This window comes from Tauraco erythrolophus, chromosome 1 (assembly GCF_009769465.1).
Source record: "Tauraco erythrolophus isolate bTauEry1 chromosome 1, bTauEry1.pri, whole genome shotgun sequence".
In the NCBI taxonomy this organism is placed as follows: domain Eukaryota; kingdom Metazoa; phylum Chordata; class Aves; order Musophagiformes; family Musophagidae; genus Tauraco; species Tauraco erythrolophus.
This window is the reverse complement of record NC_141465.1, coordinates 71312087-71330579: the sequence shown is the minus strand read 5'-3', so window position 1 is coordinate 71330579 and position 18493 is coordinate 71312087. Positions and strand designations below refer to the sequence as shown.

General features: G+C 41.5%; 1 protein-coding gene across 1 annotated transcript in view; it reads right to left on the bottom strand.

Annotated features, from left to right (window-relative positions):
* NALF1 (NALCN channel auxiliary factor 1) overlaps nt 1-16574 on the bottom strand; it is a 509457-nt gene extending 492883 nt beyond the window's left edge. The window contains exon 1 of the mRNA XM_086615891.1: nt 15756-16574. Within this exon, the coding sequence (XP_086472017.1) occupies nt 15756-16574 (819 nt within the window). The remainder of the gene's footprint in view (nt 1-15755) is intronic.
* Nucleotides 16575-18493: the final 1919 nt, after the last annotated feature.

The window sequence follows — 18493 nt, the reverse complement described above, 5'->3', positions numbered from 1 at the left end:
AGTATTTTCTTGAATCATGACAAATTCACTACTGCCTAACAGGAGTTGAGGTGAAACTTTGCAAGCCAGCAAAGAATTTTCTGTCTGGTGTAGCATTCACTTTGCCTCCAAAGTTCATTCCCAGAGATAGGACATGACACCACGCAGACCACCGAGCAGCACAGTATGTCAGTTCCTATATCCTGCTTACCCAAAACCCACTCTCTTCAGTTTTCTGATTCTTTAGTATTGGCTCCTTCAGGCTTCAGGACAAAGCGAGGTGAGTACAATCTGAGATAACATCCAATTGAAGCCTTACACATATATGTTGTCTGTATCTCCCCTTACGATGACCTAAATTGAATCTCTGTGATTTTGGCTACCTGCCACGCTGACCGCTCTTCCCGCTGGCAGGATGATGCCCTGCCTCTGCTGGTTGGTGTCCCTTGCAGCTCCTGGTCAGGTCAGTAGCATCTGGTGGTGAAGTAAGCGCTGATCACCTGCAAGTCTCCCCGTGATATGTCAGTCAAACACCCTGATGCTCTTTCAGCAAATGTTTTCTTTATCTGTTTTTTGCTAGGCCCATGAAGCACTTTTCTTGCCTCTTTTTAGCCCCACCAGAGTTGTGAGATGGGGAAAAAGTCAGAAAGCTTCCTGATGGTTACTAAAGACTAAAAACATAAAGCCCCACAGATGTTCAGAACATTGTTACTATCAGAAAAGGGTTGATCATGACCTCTAGAACTAATTTTCTTCCCAGAAGTGCAGTAAACTTTTACTTAGAAACAGCTCAATACATGGCATGAATTTTCAGGGTTCAAAAGCAATGAGCACCTATAATTATGGGGAGTATTGCAAAAAAAATGCCTAAACAATAAAATCGGAAAGGGAGTAATTTCCCATACTAGCAACAAATATTCTAACAGCAAGGCAGTATTCTTCTAGTGTTACATTTTCTAAAGAACTATATAGTATCTTTTTAATCTTTAGAAGAACAAAGCTTTACTCTGTGAAGAAAAACAGTATCAATCCATATTACAGATACAGTTTTGTACTCACTGCTGAAAAATCCAAAGAAAATGAAGTCTTCACAGGTATATAGAATATGAAATAACTGAAAAAGAAAATCAATTACTAGGCTTTCCTGAGTGTCTGATTGTCAGTTCAGTGGTTACCTAAAATGCAGACTGAACACTGCCCCATAATATTTTTTTCTTCTAGTAGGAAACAAGAAAATAAGTTAGAAGATAGGGAGGGCAGTATTTTACAAAGGAAGGTCAGACTTGTATCGTTTCTGCTGATTTCCCTCCCTCTCCAGACAAATTTTTCATTTTCATGATTGCTTCAATGTTTTTGCACCATTCTGAAACTAAAAACTCAGGAGCTGCCATAAAGAGGAACAGGAAGGTCTGTTTAGCCTTATGTCCATGGACTGGGACGGTGCTGTGAATTCCACAGCGAGCATGTAGGCAGCCCGGAGAGCCCGAAACGCAGGCGAACAGCAGTGGTTTTGCTGCACAGAGCCTTGGCAGCTGCAGGGAAGGCATGGAGTAACCTGCACCATGCTGTACATCCCCTCGGTAGGCATGCCAGCAGAAGATGGGAGGGAAAAAAACTTAAAAAAAACCCCAATAATAATAGATGCTCACTAGTGCCATGATTATACAGAGCCAGGTGTAGTGATTTATTTCAGAGTTTGGCTCAGAGTCTTGAGCTGCAGTCCTGAAGAAACTGCTGAGGCACTTTGGGAATTATCTCCACATAAGGACTGAATTTCAGTCTCTTTAACTACGGCTATGTGAATATTAACAAGGAGTGTGGCTCTGCAGATTGAATGATGAGCCTGGAGAAGACAAGGCTCCGGGGTGATCTTACAGCAGCCTTCCAGTACCTGAAGGGGGCCTACAGGAAAGCTGGAGAGGGACTTTTTATAAGGGCATGTAGTGAAAGGACAAGGGGTAATGGCTTTAAACTGAAAAAGGGGAGATTTCGATTAGATCTAAGGAAGAAATTTTTTACAATGAGGGTGGTGAAGCACTGGAACAAGTTGCCAAGAGGAGCTGTAGATGCCCCATCCCTGAAAATGTTCAAGATCAGGTTTGATGAGGCTTTGAGCAACCCGAACTAGGGAAGGTTGTCCCTGCCCACAGCAGGGGGGTTGGAACTAGATGATCTTTAAGGTTTCTTCCAATCCAAACCATTCTGTGATTCTATGATTCTATGAAACAGTGATGAGACCCTGGCATCCACATTAATATATGCTTTGTAGGTTTGACTTCGGGCTAACTCTCGTCCTACAGACTGCATGTCCCTTAGCATCTGCAACTCATCGGATGCTCATGTTGGGCATTTCTTCGCCTTTACTTTCAGTGGAAAGCAATCCAGCTTGTGTGCTCCCAGATTGCTCTGTGCAGAGAATCAAGATGCAGTGAAGAGTGGGAGTGGGAGTGAGTGGGAAATTTGTTTACAAAGGAACACCCCTGACCTGAACTAAAATGCTAATGGAGCCACAGCCTCGGGGCAGCTGCCTCTACACAGTTCAGGCACTTGAGATTTGTGAGCTGCAGCCCCAAGCCTGTACAGACTCTGTAAGGAATAAATAGTGGCATTTTAACTCTATTAAGACACAAAGTGAAGAGAAGAATTTGAAGCAGGACCAGCCCTTTGAGGAATAGAAGAGGTGCACCTCATTGCGTGTTGCATGTTATGGGGCCTCCACATTGCTGAATTACTGTAATATTTGAGTTTCCCAATAGTACCACGACTTACAGGAGAAAAAACAAACAAACAAACAAACAACTTTCAGATCTTTTGCTTCTCTTTCAAACATATAACCAAATGATTTTAAATACCTCTTTATTCATATATACTTTAAGTTCCATTTTCTATCCTATACATAGGACCACAAATTTAGAGTAACCCAAGAAAAGTTTATTGCTATTCACAGATCTCTTATTCCTCCCTATGACTCTACTGATCTTGCCTGCCAGTCATGATTTTGGTAAAATTCTGAGATGTAAATATTTCCTGCAAGCTGCAAAGTATATAATCTCCTCCTCTGCCAATCTAAACAACTATAAAAGGAGAGCGGGTATTCCATCCCGAGTACCACCTCTCATCAAATCAGGCCTAAATTAAAAACTATGAGAAATAAATCATACTATAAATATTTACATTCATACCAAAATTTAAGGAGGAATGCTTCTCTAAAGATCAAAAAGAAACAGCCACAAGCAGGCAGGAAACTGCAAAAAAGATTTAAATAAAATTTGGAAATTGAGTGAAATTCATGCTTATATTGCACAAGCTAACATAATTCTGCCCTTTAATATATTCCAGAAAAAGAGTAAAACTCAGGTGATACAACAGTAACAAAGACTTGATCTCCCAGATAATCACAACAACCACAAGATTCTGGTCTTTAAAAAAACCCACACAAACAAACAAAAAGCCTTGTTATGTTTTGTGCAAATAAAGAATCCAAAACAAAAATAATCTAGAGTATTCCAATTAAGCAAAGAGAACATTTAAGGTAACTTCTTCTGTAATCTATTAATATTAAGTAGCAGAGATACATGGAGTTTTACGAGGTTTTGTTCCAACCAGCGATCCAAATTTCAGTCTGAACACACAGAGGGTCTCTACAAAGGAGTTGTGAAGACCAATGTAAAACAGTGATAGTGCAGAGACTTGCTGCGACATTGGCAATTGATGTTTGTGCATTTCACATCTACTGTGGGACCTTTCTGGAATCTTGATGAAAGAAAAAAAAATACCTTAAGTAATTTACATTTCCAGATCAGACAGCAAACAAACAAATCAGTGACTGAAAAAAGGAAAAGACCATTTAGAAACAATTGTTCCATTTGTCTGTTCTTCCTAAACGACTGCTTAATTTTAAAGAATTCAAGACATTTCAAAGATTTCCGTAGGGCTCTACTTCAGGACTAGCCTAGCCTCTCCAAGATGTTTGATCCTACTTCACTAATTTCCTTGTCACATCTCCTATAAGACATACATATATATCTTTCTCTCTGTCTCACACACATATATACATACGTGTGTATAATACCTGTAATTTTTATTCAAGATGAGTCATTCTTAAAATTACTACCTTTTTGATGAGTGTTGAAATGTACCACAGAGCAAAACTTCCATTACCTGATCAATTCTTCAACTTCTGCTTAAATTCTGACTTTATTTATACCAGCATAAACACAGTGTCTTCACAGCAATCAAAGCAGCTTCTCTGACTACAAACTAACAATACTACTGATCAGCATCTCTCCTTTTAACCCTGGCAGATGACCTATACTCTTGACTGGAAGAGGCAAATTAATTCTGTTTTGTTGTCTTCAAGGTTTTCTCCCCCCTAGACAGCTGAACAAGTTAAGCTCATAATATTTTTCTACAGTGTGCCTGAAAAATCAATAAAATAAGAGAATGGGATCAAGACCGAGTACAACAACAAAGAGAAAGGAAAAAGCATTAATCTGACAGCAGTAACAAATTAGTAATGTCGGTCAAAGACAAGGAAATGAGCATTTAAGGCACTCTGCATATTGCTTTTTGTAGCAAGGTTTGTAAAGCAAATCAGTCTGAGTCAAATCTGTCCCTTTAATTTCATATATTTGAGTTTTAAAGTATATCATGAGCGTCCTTCTGCTCTCATAACACCATTACATTTAAGTAAAGCATTGATTTCAATGGAGTTAGTCCTGGTTTATGTCATTGTAGATTCCTGACTAAAGAAAATTGGTCTATATTTACAAATGAAAAAAAACCCAATATTTTAAATTCCCATCTGTCATACAGGGATTGGCTTGCAGTACATTTACTCAGGTCTCATCCCAGGAATCGATCTCAGCTGCTAAAATTTGAAAAGCCATCAGTGCAGGAATGATTTAATTTTGTTAATATAGTGAGCCCACAAAAAATGTATATTTATAAGATTCAGCTTTAATATTTATAAGATTTAAATAGAGACAAAAGAAATCACAATGTACTTCTAACTGAATTGGAATATAAACCAGCAAGTCTCATTTCCTGAACTCCATTGATGCACTATATTTTGTTAGTTAAACTTAGCTTGTAATAGGGGTAATCCCCATGGATTGTTATATCGAAAGCATAGAAGAAAACAATAAAAATAATAATAATAAAAAAATCTGCCTTTAAGATAATTTTGACCAATATTTCAAATGTACCTTGTTCAGAAACTCCTACTTCTTCATAATACTGGTCCAAGTTCTGGCAGGCTTTGTGTAAAAATATTTACAGGAAGACTTCAATTCCCCAGCTGAAAGGGACTGAAAATGAACATCTCTCATCTCTGAACGCACCAAGAATTTTAAAAATCATCCCAGGGGACCTTGGCTATTTTTTTCTTGTGCTTCCTTTTTTTAAGTGCAGAACCTCAAGCCAGAGGACTCTAGCCCCCATACGTCCTCTGCCCTGGCCCTGCTCCAGCTGTATTCCTGGCACCACGTGCCAGGTGTCCCCAGGCACAGGACTCTGGGTGCTTCCCATACTTGTTCCCTTCTGTAGAAAACTTTCCTCTTATAAAAACTGCCCAGTCTCACTTTAAAGCACTGTACAGCAGTATTAACAACTTGAACATAGTGTGAAAGGAAAAACACGAAAGGATGTTTTTGTACTTACAAGAGTATAAAATTTTCAATATTCCAAAATAGATGGATTTGGAATACTTTGCTTAATAACAAAAAAGTCAATGAATTAGACTCTGAAAACACAGATCCTTCTCTACTGATCACACTATTTGCCTGACTTTAACATGATTGGAATCAGTAGAGACACATCCCACTGGAAAAGCACCAGAAACTTGCTTAAGGAATCTACTAATGATCAGTATTCTAAATAGATACTACAGGAATAACTATTTTGAAAATTTCCAGAGGTCTCAGTCTTTCCCAAAACATAGATTTCAGATTATTTGTAGCTGATTTAATAAAAAAAAAGATTATGATTGACTGTGGAGAAACCTTTTGGCTGCTGCAGCATCCTGTGAAGGTTCTTTCCCTATGCAGGCTAACTAAGAAACACCTGTAGCTCGTTACACTGGGAAAGTTGCCTTGAAACAGGTGCTGTAGCATTCAGCCAATCACTCTGGGAGATGGATGGTCAAGTGACCAATAGCCTTGACCCATCTAGCAAACCATGTGACTCCTGACTATTTAAGGCAGGGCGTTTGTTCCTAAGGGTGAGGCATTTCTTCCTGAGCCTTGGAGGAGTGTGGGCCTTCCTTAGAGTAGAGCCTGAAGCCTTTGCATTAGAACATTGGTCTGCTTGGAGCCACCTGAAGCCTTCTTGCTGTGACAATTGACATACATAATTTTATTTTTATCATTTTGATATTATACATTGAAACTTGAAGCTACAATCTTCTCACATTTTAAAAAGAATTTACTATTAAAGTGAGATGTGCTATATCAGATTTCACCATGAAGTGATCTTCTTTTTAAAGTCAGTTATGTCTTTGAATACTAAAAACATTTTTACTTGTAACTGTGAATATATAAAATGTCCTTATTATCCAAAAGCTCTTCTATACAGAAGTCCAGTTTCAACAAATATCATATGAAAGCAATGTTATGACTACTCATAGGAAATATGTGTGTAATTTATGCATGTAATTCTTGCAAGTACATTTTTTTAAAATATAAAATGAATAAAAATAACCGAAAGAAACAAACTTTATTTGCTATTTTTTGTTGTCCTTCTACAAGCTGAAATTCATTTTTTAAAAAGTCTGCTTTTTAATCCGGTGTGCACATATACAAATACAAAAATTTGCCTCAGCAGTCATTTTAGTGCCTTAGAAAACATAACTTTAGCTCTATCAACAATAAAGACACTTCGCTAAATGATGAAGTTATACTAATAATTTTCTTTATTTTTCTTGAATCATGAGCATAATAAATCAACTATCACCTAATATGAGTTAAGAATAAACTTCCCACACTGGCAAAATATTTTCAATCTGGTATAGTGTTCCTTATGAAGAATACATATACATGAATAAATTTTTATATTTATGGTCTTATATTTAGTTGTTTATTACTACACACAGAAATTTGCAAGATATGTAATTATCTTGTAATATATATTCTAAAGCTTTTAAGGGTTGTTCAAATTCTTCCTTAATAGATCTCTAAATCCAAGTATTTATCTGAATGAATGCATCTCATACAAAATTAGCTTTTCTGAGAAGAACCTGTGAGTGTAACCCCTGAAATACGGAGAGCAAACTAACCAATGTAAAGCAATGATCAGCAGATCATCCATCAACAAACTCTGAAAATTCTCTTCTAAAAGAATGACTAAAATGAGAAAAACTATTTTTCTAAATATCATAGGCAATCCATCTTTTCCCCTTCCCTTTATTAAAGAATGTTCTCTGGTTCTGGACTGCTAATATCTTAAATACATAATAAAGATACTTCGTTAATGATGTTTTACAGAGATGAAGTGTGTTGGCAGGCCCAAGATATCATTTACATAAGCGCTCAGGCAAATTGAAGGCAACATCTAATCTAACATACAGAGGATCAGCAAGAATTAAATATGCATTTAAAAGCATTCTAGATACCATATTTACTCCCTGGAAAGTATCTCCTGAAAACTACAGTATCTTGCACATTCTAAAATAGAAAAATAACATACTTTTTTTCTTTTTCAAATTTTGTAATGGATAAATTTGAAAATATAATGGCTTGACTAAGGAACTTGCCTAAATTGTAACATTAAAAAAAATCATAAAAATGCCACTGTCCTATCCGAAAAGTGAAAATTTGGACTTTTTTTATTTGTAATCTCTCAGGTACAGTTTCCCTCTAATTTCACTGAAATAATTTAAAACATCCACAATGACTTCCAAACTCCTGCAGAAATTCTAACAACCTGGATCCAAACATATTGTTTGCTTGTAACTTCAGTTCAGATCATATTTGCTACTATTTTAATCAGCAAGTTGTCTTCTAATGATGAAATCTCTGAAGGATCTCTCAACATCAATCTATATGAAAGATGAACATTCCCATCAGGATCTCCAAGACACTTCAAAGGACCAAGATCTAGATTCATCTAGAACTGCCAATGTTTATCAGTTCAACATTTATCATCACCATTCATCCCAACAGTTTGGTTGCATTCAACCAGTCCTTTAAAAGACCCTACCAGGTTCTCCCATAAAGGCTTTAGGACAATGTCACTTCAAACATAGCTTTTGAGACATATCCATCAGAAATGAGACTGAAGAGTGGAAGAATATCAAGTGTTGATCAACTTCACTTCGAAGCTGCTTACATCGTGCCCTGTTCTCTTTGTCATTATGGACTGGGAACTCATTGGATATAGCTCTTCAATGCACACGTTCTAAAGCAGTAACCTACGTCTTTCGTATACTTACCGTGTTTGCAAACAAGGTCATATCAGAAATCCAAAAATAAACCTGGTCTTTATTTTTTTAACATATCTTCAAATTAATAAAATCTCTCTACGAGCCAGAACATGTCTGCAGTTCCTCACTAAATTTGTATTCATCGAATTGATTGATGCTGTAAAGTAAACTAAACTATCACACACTCTCACTTAGCAATGTTTGCTCTACAGTTCTGACAAGAGAAAAGTACAGCGAAAAGCACATAGAAAAGTACAGTTTGGTTATTTAAGTAAAGTGGTATAAACATCTAAGAATATGTGCCTCTTGAGTAAGAGGGATTGGGTAGACTTTGGAGTTCCCTCTGACTTGGTCTAAGGGAAGAAAATGAAACCAAATTAATATATAAGAATTTCCACACACAACAACAAAAAAAACCCAAACCACACAAAACACAAAAAACCACCTTCCTTGCAAAGAGAGAAGGGAGAATAAGAGAAATAATCTGTAGCAGATTTACCTGCAAAAATTTCTATTAAGTAGATGACCTACAATTGTTATTGCATGGTTTCTCAGTAGAAATAACAACTGGAAAAGTAATATGTAGAAGTTCTTGGCCTCCCCTCTCTCAAAAAAGTGGTAAAAATATAGTTATGTCATACAAGACACTTTCCTATTCTCATCCCTAAAAAGCAGATTGCATAGCTCGCACATTCTTCAGTGACAGGATGTAGTTCTCCGAGAAGTGAAAGAGGTTTGTGATTTCACTAGGTTGGTGTGGGACAGCACAAGTAGCAGAATTTTACAAACTTTCTCACAGTTAAATTTTGCATACGGACACAATTTCATCCAAAGTTATTTTTTATATCAAAATCACTTAGGATTCATCTAAGATGACTTTAAAGGTCCACAGTGGAGGTGTTTGTATCTGAAATAAAATGACAGTATGTGCTCTTTAAAGACAATTAACAGAAATTAGATACTTTTAGGGCATAATCCATCTGACCTATTTTAGTTGTCCACTTCACTATGAACTGATTCAGACTCTAGAATTACCTGTGTATCTCCATTGACTACAAAGAGAGTCTGAACTTCTGATGTGGACATCCAGAGTGGATGTCTACTTTTTTTTTTTTTTTAGGTCAGAAGAATTGTTTAATTTTTCTATCTTCTGAAGTGTTATGAGTGACACTTATCAAAAAGTAATATTTAAGAATTCAGCTCCTAAGTTACTTTGTCCCTTACAGGCAATTCACAGATCTAAATACATTATGGATCTTAGTGCAAGACTGAAATGATAAATTACTAAGTATAGACCAAATGATGTTTAGGCAGGATAAGTGATAGAACTATAATTTGCATTTTGATTACTTTTCCTAGAAGAACATGAAATGAAGAAGCGAGACTGCTGCATTCTCTGCAAGGTGCATGTGAAGAGAAACAGTGAATGAAGTAAAATTGAGGGCAGAGCCATGAGGTCCCTAACCTGTGACACCAATACCATGAAGCATTAAATGGTTACTGCTGAACTAGGGTGGGATTCCCTTCAACTAGTCTGTGCTAGTCATCTGTAGTCTGTTTTTCCTAAATCAGGAATGAAGTGCACATTGACACTATGAATGGGATGAATATCTAGATGATCAGACGCAAACTTTTAAAAAGTTAAATGGGGTGAACTCACTTCAGGAAAGAACAACCTGGGAAATTTATTCTTTCAGGAGCGCAGAGACCTGAACCTGATCCAACAAAGCATTTAAGCAATTGAATGACTACAAGCACGTGCATAGTCTTTCCTGAGTGCAGTCCCATTCATCTACCTCAAAACAGGAGACTGAAGCAGATTGCTGAGTCAGGATTTTAGGTCAAAATACAAAGTCCATTAGTAGTACATAGTCAGTGTTGCTCTTTATGGTAATATACCAGTGCACTATTACAAGAATAGTTATACTAAATCCATCCACATTTTTATCTCAAATTAGTTTTGAAAAATAATTCAACTTCTACTTTTTTAAAAAATCAGCTGAACAAATAACATGTGCAAACATCAATTTATACAGTCACAGCATTTTAAACAAAACTTTTAAAAATATATACATTTAAGTATCATGGATTTTTCAATACAGCATATTATTCATTTTAAAAAGAGCTTTGAAATAAATACTTAAATTTCAAGACATTCTTAAAAGGCATCAGTTCAGTAATTAATGTTTACTGTTTCCCATTTGTATTAGAAGTGACCATCAGTGCAGATTTCCGAAGGTTTAATTTGTAAGAGGTTCTTCTCATTAGCTTAGGTATCACTCTTGCACATAATATAAATATTGTGTGATTAAGATGTGCAATTGAAATGTCTAACTTTGAGGCAGATGCGGGTCTATGTGACCTTTTGTAACAGAAGGGTTCTTTTATCACTTGAGCTTTTGGTTTCGTATTTCTCATCAGCTCTTTTCTGCCAGCTTAACTGAGAGTTTAAATCAAAACCTAATTAGACTACATATGCTGTTTAGGAAAAGTTCTTGGAAAAGTCATGATTCATATAGGCTTTGATATTTCCAGATAAATGAGAACAAATGTGATTTTAATTGTTTTAAATAACTTTCAATCATCCTCTTACTCAAATAAAAGTAATTGAACACAACTTTTGATCCGAAAAAGAATTATCTAGTAACTGAAGCACCAGCTCTGTATTCCTATCAACTATACCATCTATGTTTAATGACGAGTCTTTATTGATATGCATGTTTTTCAACTAAGTAGTCTTATAACTCAGCTATTTTCTTACATATTTCTGATACCAACATCATAAACCTCAAATCAGAAGTTATTAATGACATTATGATACTTAATTACTGAAAAAAAAAGAAAAAAAAAAAGGTCTGCATGTACATGTTGAGCATCTAGGATGTCAGCTGAGGTTTGCTTTTTAGGATTGTTGATATAAAAAAGTTGTTTTTTTTTTTTTCTCCTTTGATGTTCTAGGAGGAAAACGAAATTATTTTAATGTTATTTTCATTATATAGCACTTACCTGAATTACACATTTCAAAATTTAACTAGCAGTAAGGAAGACCACATTTTGAACACTCTCAACTTTCACTAGGTTAAAGAAGCCTGTGTCAAAAAATGGTAACTGATGTTTTCTTGAAACATTAACAAATACATCTGTCAAGAAAGCTTTGGCCTCTTGATACTTTTCACAAAGAAAGATGTAAGTTCTATCTCTGAAAAAAAAAAAAATTAAAACCTTTACATTTATATGTCCTACTTAGCTATTTGACCCAGTTCTTAATCAGAAGTAGCCAGAATTTTCTTTTATTCCACAGAGCGATTGCCTGATGTCTTAAGAGTAAGAACTTGAGTATTTCCCCTGATAGAAAGCTGACAAGTCATTATGAGGAACTGTGCCTTCCACCATCAAGCCAATACAGTTCTCTGTTAATTGTCTGAATACAGTCCTGTGTCACACTGCACATAAAAATGATGTTCCGTCACACTGCACATAAAAATGATGTTCCAGAAACCAAGAAACTATAGATATTGCAGAGAGCAATATCTGTAAATTAACCACTACTTTACAATGTGCAAAAGCAAAATTTCATAAATATTTTTTTTTAAATCTAAATTTGAAACCGAAAAACAGAAATGTAGACTCAGATTCTTAGTTACTCTGTTACTTTAGTGACTCAATAAAGCTACAGCAGTTTATTTATGCCACCTTGTTGAATATGTAATACATTCAGATATTTGTCTTACTTATATTTTTTTGTTCAGCCATTATTGATATGTGACCATGAAGACAAGAAAACAATATATGAAGACAACAGAATTCAGGATATTTTTTAAGAAATAAGCTGAAGATAGATTTATAGTGAGACAAAGCTGATATCCAGAACTTCTAAACAACAGACAAAGTCTACTGACCTCCTAACAATATAGAATGCATATGCATGTTCATTGATACTATCAAAAATAAATACCAATTTTCCAAATGTTCTAAAATTCAAAATTCTCATCAGTTTCTACAAAATTTTCAAAAATCCTAATGCAGCTCAAAAAGAAGTTTAATAGTAAGACCTTAATTACAGGATGATACTCTTTTTTAAAAATGAGTGTATATACTTATATAATTAAAACCGAAACCAAAACTCACCAGCTAGAATAGTTAAATGTGAACTGATAACCCAAACAACTCCTGACTGCAAACTTCTGCAATACAAAACAACATATTTAAAATATTCTTCAGAGACTAGAAGACATGTAGTGGAAGAGAATATTTTGAAAGTAAAGTTCATTTTCTTCTTATTTCAGGTAAAAAAATGAAACTACAAAGTCTGAAGTTTAGACTCATATATCAAAAGTATTTTGATATGTACTATTTGTTATAACTAATAGTATTTTCTGGAAAGGCATAATTTGCTGAACTGAGAAGCCTCTGTGATTTGACTTTTTACTGTGAGAACCGACTGTGTTGAGGGCGGAGGATGGTGATGGGGAGAGTTGGGGAAGGGGGAAGTAATACCTGATTACGAGTTCTAGGTTGACTGTTATTCAGTGTAAATTTTACTGATTTTGTCATCAGCTATAATCGGTCAAATGGATGAAAAATTCTCTTTTTCCGTGAATGAAGCAGCCCTCCCAGAAAGCTAAAGATGTCTTAAATAGAAATAGATTATTTAATAAGCTTTTCATTGTGTTAAGCCAGTGCTTACATACATGATTACTGAGTAAAGCCAGTATTTTTAGCATTTTGTTAAAAGAAAAAGCAGCTCACCACACAAACCAATCAAACGGTGTGTAACTAAAACAGCAGTTAGATGTCAAGCTATTTTCTGTTCTGATTCTTAAGCTAAGAATTACCTAGACGTCCAACACTCAAAAAAACAATATTTACTTGCAAAAAGCGTATTTCCCGATTGAGTGTTATACATGAAATATGTATAAAACAGCAGAAAGTCCAGCAAAATATTGCGACTGTCACCAAGCATCCACCGCCAGTTTCTAGTTTCACCCGTGCACACTTCAGGGCAAACCACGTCCCAGCACACTTACACACATACGGCCATCAGACCTCGGGGACCTGCTGGACGCCTGGCTCCCTCGGCCACCAGAATCAATCGAAAGGCTCCAGAGGGACCCAGAAGCACCGAGCCAGGGCGCAGGGGGAAGGGAGCGCAGCGCCTTCTCCCCGCCGGCACCGCCGGCTGCCCGCGCTGCCTCTGCAGCACCTCGGACAGCAACCTGCCCGCCAGCGGCCCGCCCCGCCCCGCCCCGCCCCGGGCGCCTTCCTTTTTTCTTTTCCCTGCTGGAATAGCCTTCATTTTCAACACAGACTGGTTGGCCAAATTCTCAAAACACAGAGCAACACCGTCTGGAATTGCTCGGAACCGGAGAACTGCGGGTCGTTGGCGCTGTATTTGTCTAGTTTACTTATACGTTGTACGCAACCGTTTCAAAGTCGACAACTTTTTCCCCATCATTAGTCAAGTATTTCTCTCCTTACTCAGCCTCTGAAGGGGAAATCATTATACAGCATACGGTTATTATCCTGTTCATTTTCAACACCTTCTACAACACCATATACTGTAAGGCAACCGCACACTTAGTGGTAAAGTTCAGTCAAACCACACTGCGATACAAAAACATCCCTTTACACAAGTAGATGATGATTGTGTGGCACCACAGAGCAGTAGGTCAATTTCTAGTTAAGGAATAACTGAAATGGTAAAGATGCCCTTACAGCAGTAGGCATCTATTTACATTTCATACACTTTTTACTTAGCCAATTTATGCTTCTTACTTAGCCAATTCACTCTGGAAATAAAATACATTCACATTATCAGTAACTGAGTACACAACATATGTACAATGAGTGTGTACACACAGTTTATAACCTAGAAACAGTGGAGTCAAAATTACTGATGAGACTGCTTTACCTTTGAGAGATTTAACAAGAAAAAATAGAGACGGCAACTTTCTTACTTTATCCACTGAGACAACATGATATCTCAACTTCTGGAGGGACTGTGGATTGACTTTTGTGACAAAGTTGTGCAAATTGCACTAACTTATTGGTGATTTGGATTGTTTAGGCACAGAGTGTTACCATGAAATGATTTCAGAAGGCCTCGCTGAAGTTACAAAGCACGCAGGGTACTGCTAGGCCTTCTGTTCAGAGCGCTCATTTTTATGTACTGTTGTTGCGTTCCATGAGTAAAGCAGGATTTGGTTCGGGCTGGTTAATGTAGTGCCATGGTAGTGGAGATAATCCAGTTCAGGGCAGAAACCATTCACCTGGCCCAGATCTCAACAAATACTCAAACAAATGGGGGAGGAAAAGCACACAGTTAGTTATTTTATGCGCCAAGGACACTTTTTTCTGCCCTTTCCTGTCTTGAGAGCTAGGCCAACTAATCTTGTGCAAAAGTAGAGAGAAAATAACAACTGCAAAGAGCCAAAGTGAGACCCTGTCTTCTAACAAAGGAGAAGGAAAACCTCTGGATCTCTCCGAGTGGTCACCAGCAGCACCAAAGAAAACGGCCACGGCTTATCGAAATGCTGTCACCATCACTGCCCAACCAAGGGCCACTGCGGTGCCCGCTGACACCCACTCTCTTCCACCAGCTTTTCCCAGCTCCACAGATTTCGGCAGAGCGCCTGGAGACACGGTCCCGCTCCCCGCTCCTGAGGCGGCCGGGAGCCTCTCCGCTCAGCCGCTTCGCGCATCGCCGCGCCCGCTGCCCGCCGCCCTCCCCGACGGAACGCACCCGGAGCCGCCGGTGCTCGCCCCTGGCCCCCGCGGGGGAACGAGACGCCCGTCCTCCGGGCACCGCGGCCGCTCGCCGTCCCGGCCGAGCCCCGGCCCCGCCGCCGTGCCACTCGGGGGCTTGGCCTGCAGGCTCCGGCCCCGGCCCGCCCCGGAGGGCCCGCGGGCAGGGCAGAGCCGTCGGGCGGCCCCGGCAGCCGTCCCGGGCACCGCTCATTGGCATGCAGCCCCTGTCGCTGCCTGCCGCCAAGCCGCATCCCAGCCCGCTGGAAGCCGGCAGCAGAGCCGGAGCCAATCGCATATTCATGAGCAGGGGGAAATCCAGCGCTGCGCTCCCAGAGGACCGAGGATCACTTCTTTTTTTTTTCTTTTTTTTTTTTTTTTCCCCTCTTTCCCAATCTTCCCCCTTCTCTCTGCCGCCCTGGTAGCGATGCGCTAACGGGGCTCCCCGCCGGTTTCGTCCGCAGCTCCGACTGCACCCTAAAAAGCGCGGCCGCCGGCGCCAGGAGGAGAGCCCGAAGCAGCCAAAACACGGACCGCGGCAGCCGCAACAGCCGAGGGAGGCACGCCAGCCCGCCAGCCAGGGGAAAACAGGAAACACAGCAGTGGCTCCTACCTTACAATCCTCAGGACACGATTTCACCGAGTACTCATCCGACTGTAAATATTTCTGGAGCATAACCTCAAACTCTTCGTATTTCTCCTGAGCGTGCTGGTCGTAGCGCTGGTAAGCCTGGACGCACTGGCTGCAGGAGCCTCCCCCCCTCAGCACCACATCCAGACTGCAGTTCAAAGTGTCCGGATTGGACAACCCGGCGAACAACTCCCAAAGTGTGTAGGAATTACAAAAGGAAAGGTAAAAATCCGTCAGGTCCCAGCCGGGCGCCGGGCTCTGCCCCGCGCCCCGCGGCCGCCCCGGCCCCCCCCGCCGCCGGCACACCGCCTCCGCGTCCCCCACGCTGAAGCACTGCCCGGACGAGGAGCTCGGGGGGGGGCACGTCTCCGGGGGCCTGGCGGTGGAGTTCCCCAGGAAAGCAGCCTTGCCGTGCCGGGGCTCGGTGCCGTTGGTGCGGCTGCCGCGGCTGCCGCCGCCGCTGCTGCCGGGGGAGGGCGGGAGGGAGGGCGAGGGGGGGGCGAGGAGCCGGGGCGCGGGGGGCGCCGGCTCCCCCATGCCCGCCAGCAGCTCCGGCTCCGCGGGCTCCGGCTTCTCGGGCGGCGGCTGCTCCTTCTCTCCGGTCCCCGTGAATTTGGCCTCGGCGCAGAACCACAAGTGATCAGAGAGCAGGACTGTGAAAAACAAGAGCGATGCCAGGGACAGTCGCCATTTCTGAGCCCTCTCTGAATCCGTGAAGGGTTTCTCGTTCTCCCGGGGTGCGAACCAGATTTTTAAGCCGTCATCGTACTGCCGACTGCACATCCAAGCACCCCTGGTCATATTTTGGGAACGCACAGCCCTGGCCGACTCCACCGTGAGGGCTCCTTTGCCAGTGTCACCACAATATGCATTGACTTAAAAGATTGGGGGGATTTTCTTGCCTGCCTTCCCTTCGCTCGGTCGCTCGCTCGCTCCCTCTTCCACTCTCCCTCCTCTCTCTCTTTCTCCCTCTCCTTTCTTTCTTTCTTTCTTTCGTTCTTTCTTCCTTCTTTTTCTTCCTCTGAGATATTGTTGGGTTTCGCCGGTGACTCTACCTTGGTCTCACCACACGAAGCAGCCCCAGTCCATCCAACGCGGGGTGCCGTGGAGAAGATAAGAGCAATAACGCAGAGAGAGGAGGAGGGAGAGGAGATGGTGGTGGTGGTGGTGGTAGTGGTGATAGTTGGTGGTGGCGGGGCTGCGCGGCTGGTCCTCTCCCCCTCTCACCCAGGCATGGTCAGATCGCAGCTCCCCATCTCTCTCCTGAGAAAAGCCCGCTGCCTCCGGACAGCTGCATGCCGCGTCCCCCGCCGCCGACGGACGGCTCCGGCAGGGCTCCTCGCCTCCTCTTCCTCCCTGCCGCCGCCGCTGCTCCTCTTCCTCAGCCCCGAGCCGCGGCACAGATGCCTGCACCGCTGTCTCCGTCTCCTCTTTCTCCTCTCTCCACTCCGCTCTAACTGGAGAGACGCTGCTGCAGGGCTCCCGGAGCGCTGCCGAGGATGCTGAAGAGGAGGAGGAGGAAGAGGAAGAGGAGGAGGAGGCTGCCGGGGCCGCCGCTGCTGCTGGTGACAATGGGCTGCGGCTGCCGCCGCTGCTGCCGCCGGGCGCGGTGTCCCCGGGCGCACGGGGCGGAACTGCCTGGCTGGGAGCCCCCGATGGGCACAGGCATCTTGGGCCCCTGGGCTAAGTTGCCGCCATCTTCGTCCTGGAGAAACACTTTTTTGGGGGGAGCTCTGCCTTTTGCGTCATCTCCTCCCGCGCCGAGATCTCTCTATCCTGGCGCATTGGCAGCAGCAGCAACTCTGCCTCCTCCTGCCTGAGGAGGAGGAGGAGGAGGAGGTAGTGGGAGAGGCACTGAGGACCACATGGCCCCTCCAAAGGGCTTCCTCGGTGCAACTCTTTCCACTCGTCTCACCGAAGGGGCTGCTCGGTACCACCCTCCAGCCCTCTCTCTCCTTCAGGGTCTCTTTCCCTCTGTGGCCCTGAAACACCATGTCTGCGCAGGATGGTGGCTGGAGAGGTCTGTCGCCGTGTCTGGCATTGTCACAGCAAATCACAAATGGTGTATGAAACTCCAGGCGCTGCATCCTGGCGCTAGGTTTTGGCCCCGCAGTAAAATACCTGAACACAGCTGCCTTTCAGTTAGCAAGTTGGAAAGTGTAATGCCAATAAACCCCAAGCTGTTCTCCCAAAAGAAGTTTTGCAAAACCCCAGTCCAGCATATGACCTGGGTAACTTCGGCCAGTCTTCATGTTTCACCTCTTAGATGTCACTTCCTGGAGAGTGAGACAGAGAGAAGGCGTAGCTTTCCTGCTGGGGTGATGAATTGCTGATGATCTCCGCTCAGATCTGACCACCTCCTGGTCCCAACCAGCAGGGTCTTTTGCTTAAATAAACACACTGTTTGGTCACTCCTAAGTTACCTACATCTTGCTTGCTGACACACCTTAATGTAACAGCAATAGAAAAATTTGGATCCCACACAAGACAGGAGAAGGTACCAGCTAGAAGTTGAACATTATCATGAAGGCCTGAGGTCTTCCTCTCAAGACATCAGGTATGCTATCGGGCCAGTGCGTAACCAAGATGTATCTTCTAATTTCTCCATTAGACTGGGGAAGGTTTAGAGGCCATACCTTTCCTTGTTCTGGAGGCTTTCTCCATCCTGGGGTAAGGAACCATTTAGAACTGTTAATGGCCCTTGAACAAAGTGCACAATG